This window comes from Octopus bimaculoides, chromosome 12 (assembly GCF_046866305.1).
Source record: "Octopus bimaculoides isolate indiv1 chromosome 12, ASM4686630v1, whole genome shotgun sequence".
Taxonomy (NCBI): domain Eukaryota; kingdom Metazoa; phylum Mollusca; class Cephalopoda; order Octopoda; family Octopodidae; genus Octopus; species Octopus bimaculoides.
Genome location: NC_142939.1, coordinates 37,585,152 through 37,605,681, shown reverse-complemented (window position 1 = coordinate 37,605,681; position 20,530 = coordinate 37,585,152). Strand labels below are relative to the sequence as shown.

The window sequence follows — 20,530 nt, the reverse complement described above, 5'->3', positions numbered from 1 at the left end:
AGGAGGTGGATACACCTTTTTTTGGAAGGGAAGGCAGAAGGAGGAGCGCAGAGAGGCTGGTGTTGGTTTTGCAGTCCGATCTGATATCCTTAAGAAGTTGGAAGAGCTCCCTGTTCCTATAAATGAACGTATAATGATGCTACGGTTGCACTTGAAAGGTAAGCAGTTTGCTACTCTAATAAGTGCCTATGCACCTACTTTGACTAGCTGTGATGAAGATAAAACAATGTTTTATACCCAGCTGAGAGCCATACTTAGGAAAATCCCCAATTCTGATAAAGTCATTCTACTGGGGGATTTTAATGCCAGAGTTGGAACAGACTGGCAAACATGGAACTCTCTAGGACATTTTGGAGTAGGGAAAATGAATAGCAATGGTCTCATGCTACTGGAGCTTTGCGAAGAACATGGACTTTACATCGCAAGCACTCATTTTATGCACAAAGGTGATCACACAACAACATGGATGCCCCCAAGGTCCAAAGTTTGGCACTTGCTGGATTATGTCATCACCCGCAAGTGCGACATTTATGACATTTGTAATGTCAAGTCCTTCCATGGATCAGAATGCTGGACAGACCACAGTCTGGTGCGAGCAAAGTTCCGAATGGTAATTAGAGTAAAAGAGAGAAGAGGACCAGTCAGCATTCCTCGCCGTCTAAATGTCCACAAGGTATATGATGTTGTGGTTAGGAAAGAACTTCAGACTCGCTTGTCCAGCATTGAAACTGCTGCAGCATGGGAGGATTTTCGAGACCAGGTTCTACAATGTGCAGCCGAAACCCTGGGATATGTTACTGCCAGACACAGAGACTGGTTTGACAAGAATGATGCTGAAGTTCAGCGACTATTGGTGGTAAAGCACCATGCTCAGAGTGTATTGCTGCACAGAGAACTGTCTACTGTGCAGCGAAGTCTAGCACTTGCCCACTATAATAGTGTAAAATCATTACTGCAGCGATCTCTCAGGAAGATGCAGAACACTTGGTGGGAGGATCTTGCTCGTGATGTTCAGGCTGCTGCTGATGCAAATGACAGCAAGAAGCTTTACCATCTTATGAAGCAAGCTTATGGACCTAAGAGCTCCACATCAGCTCCTTTGCTTTTCAAGGAGTCTTCCATCCTGTTTACTAAATCAACAGAAATCACAGGTCGCTGGATCGAACACTTCTCTGAACTCCTAAACCATGAGTCAATTGTGGATGAAACAGTGATTGATACTATGCAACAAAGACCTATCATTGGCTCCTTAGACGCTTCGCCCTCAATAGATGAAGTAATGACATCAATAAGTAAATTGAATCTTGGTGGGGCACCTGGAAAGGATGGAATTTGTGCTGAGGTCTTGCGATTTGGTGGTAATTACATCACACAGTCCCTTCATGAACTTATTAGTGCAGTCTGGAGGGATGGTGCAATCCCTAAGGACTGGAAGGATGCAATTATTCTTCCTCTATATAAAGGAAAAGGAGCCAGAACAACGTGTGGTAACTACAGAGGTATTGCTCTATTATCAGCTGCTGGCAAGGTTCTGGCAAATATTCTTCTTACCCGTCTGAATGGGTGTCTCGTAAATGATGTCCTATCTGAATCTCAATGTGGCTTCCGATCTGGTAGAGGGACAATGGATATGATCTTCACAGCAAGACAGATGCAGGAGAAGTGCTATGAGCAGAATATGGATCTTGTCCAGGTATTCATTGATTTAACAAAGGCCTTTGATACTGTAAATAGGGCCTTTCTATGGAAAATACTTGGCAAACTTGGATGTCCAGATCACTTTATATCTATAATTAAATCATTTCATGATGGGATGGAGGCTTGGATCAATGTTGGCGGTGGCATGGCGGGACCCATTCCTGTAGAGAATGGTGTCAAGCAGGGTGACATCCTTGCCCCAACTCTCTTTTCTTTGTACTTTGCTGCTGCTTTTACTCATGCTTTTGTTAAGGTTAGCTCTCTGGCAATTTATGTCAGATATCGATCTTCTGGCCGCCTCTTTAATCTTCGCTGGTTTGCTGCCAATTCAAAGGTTCTCCAGTCTATTATTCGTGACCTCCTTTATGCAGATGACTGTGACTTAGTCACTCATACAGTGGATGACATGCAAATACTCATGAATTGCATTTCTGCTTCTTGCAAGGCATTTGGACTTGGCATTAGCCTGGACAAGACTGTTGTAATGTTCCAGCCTGCACCAGGAAATCCATATGTGAAACCAGCTATCTTGGTTGAAGGAACAATTCTGAAGGTAGTAGATAAGTTTGTCTACCTGGGCAGCACACTCAGCCATTCTTGCTCCCTGGATGAGGAAATATGTTTCAGGTTGCAGAGAGCAACTAATTCCTTCCGGTCTCTTCAGTCTCGTGTCTGGTCCCAGCATGGCATAGCAAGGCAAACAAAAGTTGCTGTGTACCGTGCTTGTGTACTAACATCGCTCATCTACTCGTGTGAAACATGGACTCTGTACAAACGTCAGGTAAGGGTCCTTGAACGCTTTCATCAGAGATGTCTCAGGCACATTCTCAATGTTGGCTGGACCTCAAGAAATTCCAGACACACAGATCCTGAGGACAGCTGATATCCTGAGTATTGAGGCGATGGTGCACAAGCACCGGTTACGTTGGACTGGACACGTTATTAGAATGAGGGATAGCAGGATTCCTAAGCAGATGCTCTATGGAGAACTTGTAAATGGAAGGAGACTCCGACAGAAACCAAGGCTGCGCTTTAAGGACTGTGTCAAGTCCTCATTAAAGGCCTGTGATATGCAGGACACTGACTGGGAGAATAATGCCTGTCATCGCCACAGATGGAGGAGGGGATCAACACTTTTGAGAGAACACGTATCCAGCATGAAGAATTTAAGCGAGCTGCGCAAAAGTGTATGGCTTGTATAGTGAATGGGGAAAGCTTAATCTGCAATGTTTGCAGTCGTATATGCTTATCAAGAGCAGGGCTCATTAGCCACCAACGGAGCTGTAAATGCAAAATGTAAGTTAGTACTAGAGTGCAGAATGTTCCTGAAGGTCGGCAATGGTCTTCCTCGGTCACGAGTGGACGGCCATCATATATATATATATATATATATATATATATATATATATATATGTGCGAGTAAAAATAAATACAAAAAAGGTGGGGTTTTTTGTATGATTGTGTATAGAGGAATATATTATTTTGTTTAAAAGAGTTCCAACACTGTCTGTTTTTTATGTTTTATTTATATTCCTGCAGAACTAATGTGGGGTGTAGAATATGGAATATACAATATATAATATAATATACAATATACAATATAAAATAGAATAAAATAAAAATGGATGGCACCATGAAAGAAAGTATTGAATGTAGATGAAATATTGAGTGTTCAATATAAAGGATCAAATATATATATATATAAATATAAATATAAATATATATATATATATATATATATATATATATATATATATATATATATATATATATATATATATATATATATATATATATATATATATGAACAATAAATTAAGTGGATACAATTGACAATCCAATAATTTATTTATATTATAATATAATATACTCTGAATATAATATAAGATAACATAAACAATTATCTAAAAAAAACTCAAAAAGCCAACAATTTGTTCTGACATATACATTTTTTGATATATAGACAATTCAATTTCCTTATATAAGCTTCATCAGAGCCAGTGGTTTGAAAATAGACGAAATTCCACGTGAAAGGATGGCTGGATCGTAAAAACAAATTAATTCAAATGCCTATGTGTTATGAGCGTGAGCATTAGCCATTCAACTGTATATCAATTACAATTAAAAACAACAAAATTATAACAGACAAAATAACTAAGTAAGTAGAATCTACAACTATCAAAATATATTTCTATATATCACAAATAATATCAAACCAAACTCGTTTACGTCAAAGACAATCTTTCGCTATTATTACATACAACAATAATATAAATGTATATATATAATTAAGTATCAGGGTCTTACTTAATCTAGAAACTGTAATAAAACGTTAAAAAAAAATATAAATGATAATTATATATTTAATATATAATAACTCTTCTATTTATTTAAATTTATTGATATAAAAAAGAATGTTTAAAGTCATCATCATCATCAACATCATCATCGTTTAACGTCCGCTTTCCATGCTAGCATGGGTTGGACGATTTGACTGAGGACTGGCGAACCAGATGGCTGCACCAGGCTCCAATCTGATCTGGCAGAGTTTCTACAGCTGGATGCCCTTCCTAATGCCAACCACTCTGAGAGTGTAGTGGGTGCTTTTACGTGCCACTGGCACGAAGGCCAGTCAGGCGGTACTGGTGATGGCCACGCTGAAATGGTATTTTTTATGTGCCACCTGGTCGGATGAAGCTGTTAGTGCTCCACAGGCATGGGTATCAGTCATCGAATTTGGTTCAATTTCGATTTCACTTGCCCCAACAGTTCTTCGCAAGCAGAGTTTAGTGTCCAATGAAGGAAGGTACGCATAAGTGGGTTGGGTACACCCCTGGTAAAGGCCATGAGTTATGGTCTCACTTGTCTTGCCGGGTCTTCTCACACACAGCATGTTTCCAAAGGTCTCGGTCACTAGTCATTGCCTTAGTGAGGCCTAATGTTCGAAGGTCATGCTTCAGCACCTCATCCCAGGTCTTCCTGGGTCTACTTCTTCCGCAGGTTCCCTCAACTGCTTGGGTGTGGCACTTTTTCACACAGCCATCCTCATCCATTCTCACCACATTACCATACCAGTGCAATCGTCTCTGTTGCACACCTCAACTGATGCTTCTTAGGTTCAACTTTTCTCTCAAGGTACTTACACTCTGTCAAGTATGCACACTGACATTACACATCCATCAGAGCATACTGGCTTCGTTCCTTGTGAGCTTACACATGTCCTCAGCAGTCACAGCCCATGTTTCTCTGCCATGTAGCATGGCTTGGCTGTTCATACACGTGTGTCATACAGTCTGCCTTTTACTCTGAGCGAGAGGCCCTTTATCACCAGCAGAAGTAAGAACTCTCTGAACTTTTCCTAGGCTATTCTTATTCTAGCAGCTACACTTTCAGCACCCCCCCCCCTTGGTCACCTAGGTAATGGAAGCTATCAACTACTTCTAGTTTTTCTCCCTGGAATGTGGCAGAAGTTGTCCTCTGTAAATTTTCAGTGTTTATTGTTCCTGAGCATCTGCTACATGCAAAAATTAACTTCTTAGTTAACCTTCCTTTGATATTGCTGCACCTCTTATGTGTCCATAGCTTGCACTGGGTACATCTTATAGAGTTTCTACCTACACCTTTTCTACATATCGTGCACGGCCGTCTACCTGAAGGGGTTTGTGTTTTGTCTATCTTTCTACTTATTAGGACTTTGGTTTTAGCTAGGTTGACTCTAAGGCCCTTTGATTCTAGTCCTTGCTTCCACACCTGAAACTTCTCCTCTAGTTCTGATAGTGACTCAACAATTAGTGCAAGGTCATCAGCATAGAGGAGCTCCCAGGGACAACATGTCTTGAATTCCTGTGCTATTGCCTGGAGGACTATGATAAATAGGAGGGGGCTGAGGACTGAACCTTGGTGGACCCCTACCTCTACCTGGAATTCTACACTGTACTCTTTGCCAACCCTCACCTTACTGACAGCATTCCTGTACATCACTCGCACAGCTCTCACTAACCATTCATCTATCCCTAGTTTCCTCATTGACCACCAGATAAGTGATCGGGGGACCCTGTCAAAGGCTTTCTCCATGTCAATGAAAGCAAGGTACAGAGGTTTATCTTTGGTTAGGTATTTCTCCTGCAGCTGTCTTTCCAGAAATATAACATCAGTGGTGCTTTTCCTTGGCACGAATCCAAAACTGCATCTCATCTAAGCTGACTCTCTCCCTAATTAGTTAGACTACGACCCTCTCTGTGACCTTCATTACCTGGTCCAACACCTTGATGCCTCTGTAATTGTTTGTGTATAAAGTGTCACCTTTACCTTTGTAGCAGTTGACTATGGTGCTGCTACACCAGTCATTGAGTATGACTCCTTCATGTATCACCTGGTTAACTATACATGTGACTAGGCTATAGCTGACACTGCCAGATATTTTGAGCATCTCTGCAGTGATTCCTGATGAGCCGGGGGCTTTCCCTGTCTTCATACTCTTAATTGCTTTATCTACCAAGGTACTGTCAATTAGGATAGCTGATCCCTCTGTTGGGTCGACATTTGAAAGACTATGCATACTTTTTTGTTAGTATTACTTTCATTAAAATTAGATCTTTCCTTATTGTAATTATAATTCACTAGCTGGACCTGTGAAAAATTCACAGAAACATAAAAAAAGTAAGCATCTGTAAATTGTGTGCTGATGCCATGAGTAATTTTTTATATTGTGACAGTTACAGAATATAGAAAGAAGTGTAAAATCAATACCTATATAACCCAACCAAAATATCTCAGTTAGGCAAACGTAAACAGAATTACTATTTAACCTTAAAATATATCATACATATTCAAAGAACCTTCTTGGTTTTGTGGTACGGAACATTTTTCTGGTATTCTTTTATTCTTTTACTTGTTTCAGTCATTTGACAGTGTCCATGCTGGAGCACTGCCCTTTTGTCGAAGAAATCAACCCCTGGATTTATTCCCTATAAACCTGGTGTTCATTCTATTAGTCTCTTCTGCAGAACAGCTAAGTTACGGGAATGCAAACACACCAACATTGGTTGTTAAGCAATGGTGGTGGTGGTGGGACAGACACAGACACAGACACAAACACACACACCATATATATATATATATATATATATATATACTAGCAGTATAACCTGACCTTGTCTGGGTGTGACTTACTACGCCATCTACGATAAGTCTTGCTAGGTGAAAATCAACTAAAACAGAAAGCCTTACAACAAAAAAACCCTTATGATGTAATTATGTTCATAATTCAAAAGACGATGAAATTAATAGGGAAAGTCTGAAGGCTGTTTTGCGTAAAATTATTAAGCATACGTAAATTTCATCCGTCTAATTGGCTATACAAATGCTTTTGCAAAACAACTTTTTGCGCTGCACTGATTATACATAGCAGGGTAATCCCTTTTCGCAGGAGCTAGGATGGCAATTTGTGATGAAGAAATTGCTGGCGATCTGTTGCTACACAGTTTTGCCAGAATTCTATCAGATTGGGCAGAAGATGTTGATGCATCATTTTGCATTATGTTCAAAGTAGCTTCTGGAATGTGGTGAATTGCTGCAGTCTGTTGCTGTCATTTTAAACCGGTTGCTTTCTTTCCCCAGTAAACTCTCTTCTTCGGAGGCATAATCTATGTATATATTAAACAGAACAACAAAAGTTTTAATAGATGGCAGGGTCTGTACTTTTCACATATCTGTAATTTTTCAGATTAACACCTGCACTGTACTCATTTCGAACCCTCACCTTACTGACAGCGTCCCTGTACATCACTTGCACAGCTCTCACTAACCATTCTTCTATCCCAAGTTTCCTCATTGACCACCAGATAAGGGATCGGGGTACCCTGTCAAAGGCTTTCTCCATGTCGACGAAAGCAAGGTACAGAGGTTTATCTTTGGCTAGGTATTTCTCCTGAAGCTGTCTTACCAGAAATATAGCATCAGTGGTGCTTTTTCCAGGCACAAACCCAAACTGCATCTCATCGAAACTGACTCACTCCCTAATTAGTTGGGATATGACCCTCTCCTTGACTTTCATTATCTGATTTAACAACTTGATACCTCTGTAATTATTTGTATCTAAAGCATCACCTTTACCTTTGTAGCAGTTGACTATGGTGCTGCTACACCAGTCATTGGGTATGACTCCTTCATGTATCACCTGGTTAATAATACGGGTGACGAGGCTATAGCCGACACTGCCAGATATTTTGAGCATCTCTGCAGTGATTCCTGATGGGCGGGGGTCCTTCCCTGTCTTCATACTTTTAATTGCTTTATCTACCATGGTACTGTCAACTCGGCTAGCTGGTCCCTCTGTTGGGTCGACATTCGGCAGACTCTCTTTCTCCCATTCATTCTCTTTATTGAGCTTCCCCTCTGGCTAAATAAACCTGTCGCCTAGCTTCCCTTCTGGCAGTCTGATACAATTCCCTGCTACCACCATTCTTCCAGTCCTTCCAAGCCTATTTCTTTTGTCTAATAGCCCTGTCAACAATATTGTTCCACCACCATGTTATTTTGGGTCGAGAGGGGACTTTGCACCATCCACAGATCTGGTCAGTGGCCCTGAGCAGGTTGTCCCATAGAAACAAACACCAGTTGTCTTCTACATTGTGTGAAGCTACATCCCCCTCTATTTCGTCAAAAGCTTTGAGTAATAAGTCTCTAAATCTCTGTCCATTCACAGGATCTTTATGCTTCCAGACCTTTCTCCTCTAAGCTGGTCGTCTTCTGGCAACCACTTAGCCCTGATCCTGAAGTCACTAACTACTAGTCTATGTTGTTGGGTACATTCTTCACCTGGGAAGGTTTTGGCATTTATAAGCAGCCATCTTTCCCTTTTCCTGGCAAGGATGTAGTCAATTTGGCTAGTGTGCCTGCCAGAACGGTAGTTGACTAGGTGACTGACAGGTTTCCTGTAGTTAGTATTGCAGACCATAAGGTCATTTGCATCACAGAACTCCAGCAGCTTGGTTCCCACCTCATTGCGTGAACCAAAACCATAGCCTCCATGTACGCCATAGAAGTCCCCTGAATGTTGTCCAACATGACCATTGAAGTCACCAGCCACAAAAAGAAGGTCCCTGTCATTCATCGATGAGGTAGTCTGCAGGAGGGTGTCATAAAATTGGTCTTTCTGTCTGCCGGGTAGCCCGGGCTGAGGAGCATAGCCGAGATAATGGTTGTTTACCCATGATGAAGGACTAATCTAATCTTAAGTATTCTATCGCATACTCTAACTACCTCGATTACCTTATCCACCCATTTCTCTGCAAGAAGTATACCCATGCCCTGACCCCATCTGTGTTTTCTGCCCAGAAAATCTTGTACTTGTGTTCTTTGCCTGTGAGAAACCTAGTGGCACCTCCTCCCCACCTTACTTCTTGAAGGCAGCAGATATCGACACATCTCCATTCAAGCATCTCAACAATCTCACCAGACCTACCTTTCAGTGTGCCGACGTTAAGAGTGCCAACTCAGAGGGTGTGGGAGGTATGGGCCCGTGAGACCCTGGGGCGGGGAACAGCAGTGTCATGTACCTGAAAAGAAAGCTCGCATTTTGCTGAATTCATAACAATCAGTAGCATTCATTTCAGCCAGCATCTACTACACTATCGTATTTTGCACCATATGATCTCTACCTTACATAGGGGATAAACCCTAAGTGGGGGTAGGAAGTCTTCAAATTACTGGAGTCTGTTGCTCTATTCATAGTGATGTATAACTGGTCGTGTGTAAACATCGGAGAGGGTAAAGATACACCTACATGATCTAAAGTCTGGCCCTGTGCCTTGTTTGCTGTGAATGTGTGAGTGGAATCTTTAGGGTTGCAAAAAATCAAACTAAGACTTACCTCCCACCAGTGGCCTGGGAACAAAATTTGCTTAGGTGGTGCAAACTCAGTTTCAAAATTTGGCACTACTGGAGAAGTGTGGATCCGAGTTCTGGGAGTATGCATGTCACAAATTTGCGCATGCGCCCGCGTTAGTCATAAGTAGTCGAATTTAGCACACAGGTAAAAAAAACGAGACACTCGCTACTTCCTGTAAATGGAGGGTAGGTTATCCATCTAATGCAAGAAGAAAATTGCAGATAAATTGAATAAAAACATGAAAAATAACAAAATGATATTTCATTGAAAAGTAAACCATTCTGAAAGATAGTTCAGAATGTTTTCAAAACATTCATCTCCAGCTTTTCCCATATTTTATTAAGTGTTAGGGGTTAGGGTTTAGGGTTAGGGGAGGTGAATGTTTTTTCAGTATTAAATGATTATTTTTCATTTTTATATTCAACTTATCTGCAATTTTCTTTTTGTATTACATGGATAACCTCGCTCCTTTTACAGCAAGTAGCACGTGTCCGAGCGTCTCATTGTTTACCTCTGTGTTAAAATCAACTAGTAGCGCGAATCCGCGCGTCTCGTCATTTGCCTTGTGAACTAAAATCAACTACTTACAACTAATGCGCGTGCACGCGCAAATTTGTGATATGCGCACTCTCAGAACTCAGGTCCACATTTCTCCTGTAGTACCCAAAATTTTTACAAACAAGGTGAAGTTTTCTAATTTGGGTATCAAAACAAACAAATGTTCAATAATAATAACTTTTATTATTATGAGGATCGACTGGAAAGTTAACAGGCTGACCAATATATTCTCATAGAATGTGGCCATATGAAGTTCATTTTTAAATATTAGGATCTTTTCTGCTTGATTTCACCTTCTGACATTTTAAAATTGAGCGAAAATTTTCAAATTTGATATATTGGTGTAATTTTTCCAGTTGAATTTGATGCGATTCACTTATTCCAGAAAAAACTTTAGAAAACTGTAACAGAGGTTTAAAGTTTGATCATTTTCCCCTCCATCAGAGAACAGGATGTGGAAGCTGGCATTTTGCACAAGGTGACAACATTACACTGTTAAAACATTCAACGATGGAAGTTTTAATGAAGTTTTGTGAAATGTTGGATAAACATACTGTTGGTTTACTTCAAGTGAACAATAAACATTTTTGAAATTGGAATAAAATTGATGCAATTGAAAAGTGAAAATCAAACAGAAAGGATCATCTGCATACTTCTTTTAGCGATTCATTGCTTCGATTGCTTTGGAAAAGAAGCTATCCTGTTAGTTAAACAAGTTTTCAACAGCTGATAAGACATCATCACTATGATATTGGTTCCAAACCGAGGATTTTTTTTATATATGTAGGGGATATAGATAATAAGATGAGGTCAAATCACTAAAGTAGGGAGGGTGGCTTAGCAGTCCAAAGCCAATCACACACAGCAGCCATCGAAACCAATTACCTGTGCACTGGAGTATTTGTTTCGATGAAAGAAAAACATACTCGACAGTTTTCCTTGCGTTTGGCCTTGATAGCCTTTCGCAACTGCCTTAGAAAGATGGCACAGTACAGCACTCTCCATTGATGGTGAGAGTCTTTTGAAAGTAGTCAATAAACACGATGCTTTTTGTAATCCAAAATACTGAGGCCATCACCTTCCCTGCAGATTAAACGATCTTGATGACCTTTAGAGTAAGTGTTGAGGAGTGTCTCCACTGTTAGTTTATCTCTTATTCTCTAACTCAAAATGATAAACCCAACACATTTAAGGAAACTGGATTTGCCTCAAGCAATGTCAGATATTATCGAAATGTGATCAGCCTGGTGTCCTTTTAATCAGGTACCAGAAGAAGCAACACCCACCAAGCAGAAACTTTCATCATGCCAAATTTATTGTGTAGAATATTCTCAGCTCTCACACGTGATATGCTAATAACACTGGCAATTTATTATTTTTTTTTTGTCCAGTGGAGGCAGTTGCAGACTGTTCAGATCATTAGTCTTCTCAAAATTATCTCTGCTCAAATCAGTTAATCAGTTTTGCACTGTTGATAAAACTGGAGCATCATCCTCCGATATATCAACATGTTCTTGGGGTTAAATCCTTTTTCTACAGGTACTTGATAACAGCATGATGCCAAATTTTGTTCATCTTGAAGAGAAGTCACTAACAGTTACTTTTGAAGTTTTCTCTGAACATTCAAATGTCAGTTTATCAAGAAAGAAATAATGAAGCTATAAGAAGTGTTAAAATGGAAGTAAACCGAGTTTTTGCATCACTCCATAATTCACGTTGCCAGTACCACCTGACTGGCTCCCGTAGGATTTTCGAGTGAGATCGTTGCCAGTGCCCCTGGACTGGCTTGTGCGGGTGGCACATAAAAGACACCATTTCGAGCGTGGCCGTTTTCGTGTGGGTGACATGTAAAAGCACCCACTACACTCTCTGAGTGGTTGGCGTTAGGAAGGGCATCCAGCTGTAGAAACTCTGCCAAATTAGATTGGAGCCTGGTGTTGCCATCCGGTTTCACCAGTCCTCAGTCAAATCGTCCAACCCATGCTAGCATGGAAAGCGGACGTTAAACGATGATGATGATGATGATGATAAAAAAAAAATGTATCAACATATTCCAAAAGTTTTCCTATGCTCACACGTTTTGTTACTGAAACGTTTCATGAGGATGTACAAAGTGTTTTCATCGTATATCTTTTTATGTACATGCATTATGGCACAATGTGTAAGACGGTGCTGTGTCATTGTGGTACGGAGCCAGGTCTTCAAATAGCGAAGTGCACTGAATGTTCTTTCGCCTGATGCAACAGATACAGGTGAAGACAAGACAAGCTGCATTAACGCCAACACTTGTGGCATACTAGAACGAAGAATAGCATCAGACACTCACCATTTTCAACTATGTTATTAAATGATTTAGGCAAATTTTCCCTTTCCATCCATAGGCCAGCAAGAAGTTTGATTTGAGATGACAGTAAGAGCAAATCAAAAGAAGCAGGTAGATGTGCATTTTCAAAGTTAAATACTCCACAACTGACCGCTGACAACAGCAACTCCTCTCACTCAGAGCATACACATATTCCCTGTTGCTGAAACCGGCGAGTCAATTCATTTTCGATGACAGCCACTATAAAGAAAAATTGCCGACGCCAGTCATCGGTGACAGAAAGAGCAACTTCTTCAGTAGTTGTTGTGTGCCTAAAGCGCAGTAGTGTATTTTTAGATCGCGAAATGTTGGGCATTTTCACCAAGTCAGAAGAGAATACTTCATCAAAATATTTTTCAAAAACCTTCTCACTTCTCATTTTTGAAAGAGAGTTTTTCAACTTTTCAATCAATTTCAAGCAATCACCGGCTGTCGTGCCTGGACGCTGTAAGCTATGTGCCACTGGCTCACATACCCCAAATATATCCCCAGCAATTTTAATGCCGAACAAAATGGAAGCTTTGCCAGATTGTTTTAGTAGCCCTTTAACAGTAGCCTTTGTTGTTGCTCTTAACGACGAGTCATTAAGAAGGTCAAGCAAAAAATTTTGAATATTCTTATAATTGTTTTCTGCTTGTTTCAGTGCTGTTACTCTAATGCACCACTGAGGTGGACACACTGCTTGCAACATGATGACATTCTCACCATAAAGATTTGTCCATTGTGCTTTTCTTTTTGGTGACACTTTTACAAGAATGGCGCATTGATGAACAAAGTTCAGTGCATCAGCTACAAAGATAACCTTAGAAGTAACTTCTTGGAGGACAAGGTCTAGAGAGTGGTTTCCACAGTGTACAAAATATGTACCTGGGAACAAATTTTTCAATCGCATTTGTACACCTGAAATGTTTCCACTCATGGTACTTGCACCATCAAATGAAAAACAGCATAACTTTGAGCCAAGTGAAATGTTTAGGTGACAAAAAACATCTAGAATAATCTTAGTCAGTGTCTTCGGAGAGCAGTCAGGGGGATTATAAAAACCTAGAAAATCCTCATTGACATTCAAGTCTTCAGAAACGTACCAGACAGTGATTGATACTTGTTCCATGCCAGAGCAATTAGTGGTACCATCACATATAATGCCAATAAATCTGGAATTTTCTACTTTTAATTTGATCTCATGTAAAATGTTATGAGCATATGCCTCTAAAATTTCATTTTGAATTGTATCAGAGAGGAAATTGTTCCGACGCTTAAACCACTGGCTTACTTCTGCACTGCATTCTTCAGCAAGTTCCCTTACAAGATTTACGAAGTTTCCCATATTTTGAATTTCTGTTGAAAACAACATGGCAGATGATTAAAAAGGGAAGACACAAGAAAGAAAAAATAAATAAAGAACCACGTATAAGGCCACTGAATTGTAACGAAAGAACTCTGGTCGAACAAAAACCAGAAAAACAAATAGTGAACATCAAATAAATAGTGCTTGTGTTTTTATTGGCAAAACCAGCAACATGACCTCCCATCCAATATGCTTCAAAAGACGATAGGCCATACTAGAGCACCGTCTTTTATTTGAAGAAATCAACGCCAGGAATTATTCTTTGGAAGCCTCATATTAATTCTATCACCTCTTTTTTCGAACTGCCAAGTTACAGGGGCATAATCGTATCAACATTAGTTATCAGGCGATGGTGGGGTGACATACAGACACACAAATACATACATTCGTATGTATATGCGTGCGTGTGTGTGTGCTTACATATGTACCTACCTACCTCTCTCTCTACACACACACACACACACACACACACACACACACACACACACACACACACATATGCATATGTGATAATATATGGTAAAACTATATAACCGGAGGAGAGCTTACTCTACAAGTAGAGAAGTTGGTAAATATAAATGGTTTCACGGCGAATTGGGACCCCAAGTGACGTTTGTAAAGTCATTGGGGAGAATCCCAAGCCAATTATCGAGGTCTATTTATATTTATATATATATCGTATATTTATAAAGAGGGCAAATTTAGCCATTTCTCCGTAGATTGAAAAAAAAGATGAACAACTTTAATCGATTTCCGAACATTATTGGGTTCTCATCAGAGGCGTAGTGGTTCAAACATGAAAAATAGAACTTATGTTGAGCCAGTCTCAATAAGTATAGATTTATTGATCGGAGAAAGTTACATAGTGACTGAAGGTTCGAGAGTTTCGTGCAGAGGCACTTATCAAACTAATTAAATCAACGTTTTCTATATAAAATGAAAAAGCAGGACAGTATCGGAAACAGATATGACGCAGATACTATTTTATATATAGGCAGGATGACTTTTGATTAATAATATGACAGAATTAAGGCAAGATTAAAAAAATGAAAGTCGTCAATATATAAGGCATTCTGCCTAAACTACGTCTTTAAGATACGAAAAAAAAGGTACTTACCCAGGCAGTGGTCAAGCAAATAATGGTATGGAATATTGAATGGTCGTTTTGTATTGAAAGAATTTTGAAGGGGTTTTATTTTTACACTGGGGTCAAACGGTCAAATATTTTCAACTGTGTTTTAAGTCTTTAGCAACACCAATTACAAAGAACTTGGGAGTGGTACTAAGAGTTGGAGAGAAATATTGACAGACACAAACTGGGTGAGAGCTGTCTTCAATAATTCAAGTAATGCTATATATTCAAAATTAACCATACATGCTGTTTTTGTTGTTGTTATTGTTGCTGCTACTGTTGTTATTGTCACTTACTTTTTTGTATTTTGATGCTACTTGCCTTCAGAAGTTAGTGGTCCTAAACTCCCTAGGGAATTTTATGCTAGCTTCATCACTTTTATTTATTTATATATTTATTTTTTTCTTTGTTTTGAAATGAAATTGAACTTAGGGAATTTATACCAATAGATTTTAGACACTTTTTTTTGGCAACTGGTAAGATTATGTAGGGGGTGCAAATTTTGATCTTGCACCCCCTGAAAATTCTAGGGGGTGCAGGTGCATTTTTATATCTTTGTATATAAATTTTAATCAAAGAAGAGATACATCTGTATTCTGACTTATTTTCTGTTATGAATGCATGCATGCAAGCATACGTTCACACACACACACACACACACACACACACACACACACACACACACACACACTCATGTCCATATACACTTTTATTCGTTTGTTTTTATGTCCATTTTTCTGTGTTAGCATGCATTAAATGTATATTAGTGAGGCACTGTTTTTACACCCAGATGCCCCTTCCTGTTATTAACCCTTACTTCTTTTTAAAGTGAGGGATTTGTTATGGGATTGAATCTGAAACTATACAATTGGAATTAAATTCTTACCTGAAACTTCTCTGCTCTTTTTCTCTTCTAACTTCATCAGCAGCATTTCATTTCATTTCAAGCATGCATGGACTGTTTTTTCAGGTGTCATCTTGCATTTCACTCTGCAAAATTGTAACACAAATATCTTTTTGACTATATGTATTAAGTTTTTAAAATCTTGATATATTTAGAGATGTGAGGTCTGTAATTGAGTAACACAAAACATATCAATAAACTTCTATCCACAACTTAATGCAAAGTACGCTGATTTTTCAATAGATATAAACAAGACATTCTGTTTCTAGGTCCAGTCTACTTGTGATAACTAGGGGTTTGTGTTTGAAAATCTCACAATGCATTGGGAATGATGTATGCAGTAATTTGTTGATTATCGCTTGTGAGAAATTTGTCACGAGCAATTGATGCAGTTGGTACTATGATGTGAGCATTCTAGTACTGTGTACACATCCAGCAATAACACATTTGATGACAAATGGTGATCAAACTCATCAAATTATAATGTAGTTGTAAATATCAAACATTTTTTCCTTCTCTGACAAAGCGATCAATAGTTTGAAAATTATGATCTTATTATCAATAGCTCAATTCAAACATTTAGATATCTACTTTTGTGAATGAATTTAAATATTGTTTTATGAGTTACAAGTCATTAGCAAGCATTGATTTGCCCCTCTTGAACAAGTCTACAGTAGAAAGGAAGAAAATCAAATAGTAAAACAGTTATTTAGATGTCATCATATCTTTGTTATGAGCATTTAATCTGAAAATTTAAAACTGAAACATTTTGATTTCAACGATGGTAAAAAGTATATTAATGTGAATTTTATTTCTATGAGGTCTAATAATTGTATGGTAACTCTCTCTCTCTTTCTTTCTCTGGCTTTGTCTCAGCCTGCCTGCCTGCCTGCCTGCCTGCTTGCCTGCCTGCCTGTCTGTCTGTCTGTCTGTCTGTCTGTCTGTCTGTCTGTGTCTCTTTCTCTTTCTCTTTCTCTGTCTCTGTCTGTCTCTCTCTTTGACTACTTGTATAGATGGTTAACCCATTACCTACCAGTGATCTCATATGAGACCACTTAAAAATTACAAATTTCGTAATTATCTGTCAATATTTACACATATCTAACCTTTTTGCTATATCCACTAGGTGTATTTCTCTGATATTCAAATGAGGTTTGCTAATTTTTCACCCAATATCTCACTTATTTTTATTTAAAATGTTATTTTGAAATGTTATTTTGATCATTCCAGCATGTTTCTAAGGCTGTTTTATGCTAGAAATCAAAGTTTCATAAAAAAAATTCCAGCTAATAGAATTATGGGAGGTAATGGGTTAAGCTACAAATTATTAATATTTCACATAGTTGTGTAGATTCTTTAACTCACATATTTCTTTATTTTCTTTAGATTAAAAGATTTCGTCAATAGAGTTGGAACTGAAAGAAAACCTGAAGTCAAGGATCTTATAAATATGTTAATCAATCCTAAAACCATAGAAGATATTGTCAAAGTACCTGTGAGTTGTATCACTTCATTTTGTTGTCCTTTCATTGCATTCAGTATATTATTTTATTAGTTTCAGATATTTTATTAACTCAGAGATGATAAAGTCAGCCACATGTAAATAGATATAAATGGGTCAAACCATTCATATTTATATATGTGCGAATAAATACACATGCTTATGGTGAACTTCTGCACAGTTTCCATACACTAAATTCAACAGCAAACATAATTGTTTAGTTAGAAGTTTGTTTTTCACTTATGTGGGTTTGGGTTCAATCCCTTGGCATAGTGTATTGGACAGGTAACTTCTACTATAGCCATAGATCTTCCAAAATGTGAATGAAATTTGTAAGATAGAAATAATGTCAGTTTGTCAGAAGGCTCATTCCTGTGTTTAGTGGGTAGTTTTAATAGAATTTGCTCTATTGTAAGCATTCAAGTTAGGTTTCCTATCTGAGCATAATTTCTTCCCTGTCCTTCATCAATTTTAGAAGTCCTGAAGAATGTGTTAGGTGCTTCCATTTCTCCTCTGAATAAATCATAGAAAAAAATCCCAAAATTTCAGTTGACCTAAACTAAAAGATGATCGGTAGAAGAAACTTGCTCATTGTACATAGACATTTATGTATGTGCATGACATGAACTGCACAACCATGCCATTATAGGCAAATATTTCCTTTAAGAGAGTCTACAGAAAATTTTCACTACTGCTATTTAAGAACCTATGAAACAGAGGAATCATCTGGAATTGATATTCACCTGAACAAACACCAAGTTAGATGGTATTGTGATATCTGATGATCCCTTCTGTTACTTTAGCAAACTCCTACATTTTCATACAGGTGTATTTGTCTTGATCTCATCTTGCCAATATTCATATAGTATCAGAAAAAGAGGGTCTGAATTGTGTGTAGCTTTTTCTCACTTTTAAAGAAATCCTTGCACAAGTGTAACATTTGTGTCTGGTGAGTAAGACTGTTACATATAATTCTCAGATTCCTAACTATAGGAAAATTAATCTTGCAGTAGTAGTGGGGTGTTCTGTACATTATAACAATGAAATCCAGCCACTTCTGTAGTTTCAGGTGCGAAGAAAGTATAATATACTAGCAGTATAGCCTGGCTTTGCTCAGGATTAAGCTAATCAAGCTCTTTATTTCAAACCAATGTCGAATTTGAGCGAAATCTGTTGAAATTGGTAAACTTTTGGCTGAAAATGAGTTGCAGACAATTTGATTGGGAAATCCCATAAGGAATCGGTTTATCAATTTTTTTTCCCACTCATTGATTATTATTTTTTTTTCATTTTTGGAGCACTTAAAGCATTGAAAGATCCCATGAGTCCTAGGTAATGCTGGCATCAGGTTTGAACAAAATACATCAAAATTGGTAAAAGCTATGGTTGAAAATGGGGTGTAGCCAATTTTAGTGGAAAGTCCTATAAGGAAACGATTTATTGATTTCTTTTATCCTGAATAAATGGAAAACTCCATAAGGAATCAGTTTATTGATTTTTCACCCGAAATAGGACTTAACTAAACACAACATTGCTATATTTATACTTTAAAGTTGGTTTTCATACCTAACCGAGTTCTACAGAATCAGTGTCGTGACGGGAGTGCATGGGTTGGGAGTTTGATCAGTAGAGGTGATCAGGTTGCATATGCTAGCCCTTTTGAAAACATCACCCCCATCATGTAACCCCCCCTTTGCCCATAGGTTGGGAACCCTTCCAGCAAGGAAAATAGAATGCCCAAAAGGGCCCCCCCATCCTCTGTGTCAGAAGGGATCATGTTCAGATCACAACTAAATATATATATATATGGGCAACACACACACACAAACATATACGTACATATACCTATTGCATACATGTTTATTGAACGCCCTTGCCCCTGCTTCTGTCCCACCATCACCCCTTACCTGAGTAATACCATCAATTGAGGCAAATTTAGCACCCGGATGTAAGTTTTGTAAAAGGAATAGAGAGGCCTACCTTCTCCCGCAGAGATATGAGAGTCAGATCTCTCTTTTCGAAACATGAACAGTTTTGAAACATTGTTTACAAAATAATAGCTGATCGTTTGCGAAGGAGTGAGGATTTTTGCTCTGGTAACTTCTGCTCTCTCCCATGTTTTTCACTGGTTCCTTGGGGGGAAAATAATTTGACGAAAATAAAGCTAGGGTCGTGACAAATGTCCTCGTAAAATTTGACCGACGTGCGTGCTAATTTGTGGATGTGCATAAATTACATTCATGTACACACACACACACATCATGCCTTTTATATAGACAGACTAGCAGTATAGCCCGGCACTGCCCGGGATTAAGCTAGGATTATTAAGTGATCAAGTGCTTTATTTCAAACCAAAATAAGTAACATCGACATCAGATTTGACCGAAATCCGTTGAAATTGGTTTGGCTGAAAATGGTTTGCTGGCATTTTGATTGGGAAATCCCATAAGGAATCAGTTTATTGGTTATTTCCACTCATTGACTGTTTTTTTAAATGTTGCATTAGAGATCTGCATAGTAGAAGGTTGATCTGAAGGTTTGCATTGGGGATCTGGATTGGAGTAACTTCGGAAAACTTACCAACAGCCTTAACCAAAAAATAAGGGGCCTGTCCCTTCTAGGTTAACTCTAACCTTAACCCTAAACCCTAACCCTAAACCCTAACCCTAACCCTGACCCTAAAACCGTAACCCTAACACCAACCCTAATCCTAATCCTAACCCTAACACTAACCCTAACACTAACCTTAACCCTAACCCTAATCCTAACCCTAACCCTATAACCCTAACCCTGACCCTAAAACCCTAACCGTAACACCCTAGTGGAAATCATGCGGGTGTTAATGTGAAAAATTGCCAAACCCTTTTTGTGGTCTGAAAAATGGATTGGAGGTGGGTGACTGACAAATTGTTGCATACCTTTTTGTTTCATAGTTGTGAAATATAAACAAAACTCTTTCGCTCCCAAAATAGTACATGTGCGTGTGTGTGAGAGTGAGATGGGGGAGAAAGATGAACGATTTAAAATAAATAAATGATTTAAAATAAATATATTTTAATTGTTGTGTGAGAAAGTATATATAATCTCATTATAGAATATAATGTCTTTCAAAAGCATCTTATATTTTAAACTATAT

The 20,530-nt window shown here is 38.5% G+C and overlaps 1 protein-coding gene across 14 annotated transcripts in view; it reads left to right on the top strand.

Annotated features, from left to right (window-relative positions):
* Window positions 1-20,530, top strand: part of LOC106869551 (IQ domain-containing protein H) — a 637,089-nt gene that overhangs the window by 376,614 nt on the left and 239,945 nt on the right. For all 14 annotated transcript variants that reach the window (XM_089360920.1, XM_089360916.1, XM_052972131.2 and 11 more), the window contains one exon: window positions 17,280-17,388. In XM_089360920.1, coding sequence (XP_089217046.1) covers window positions 17,280-17,388 — 109 coding nt within the window. The remainder of the gene's footprint in view (window positions 1-17,279; window positions 17,389-20,530) is intronic.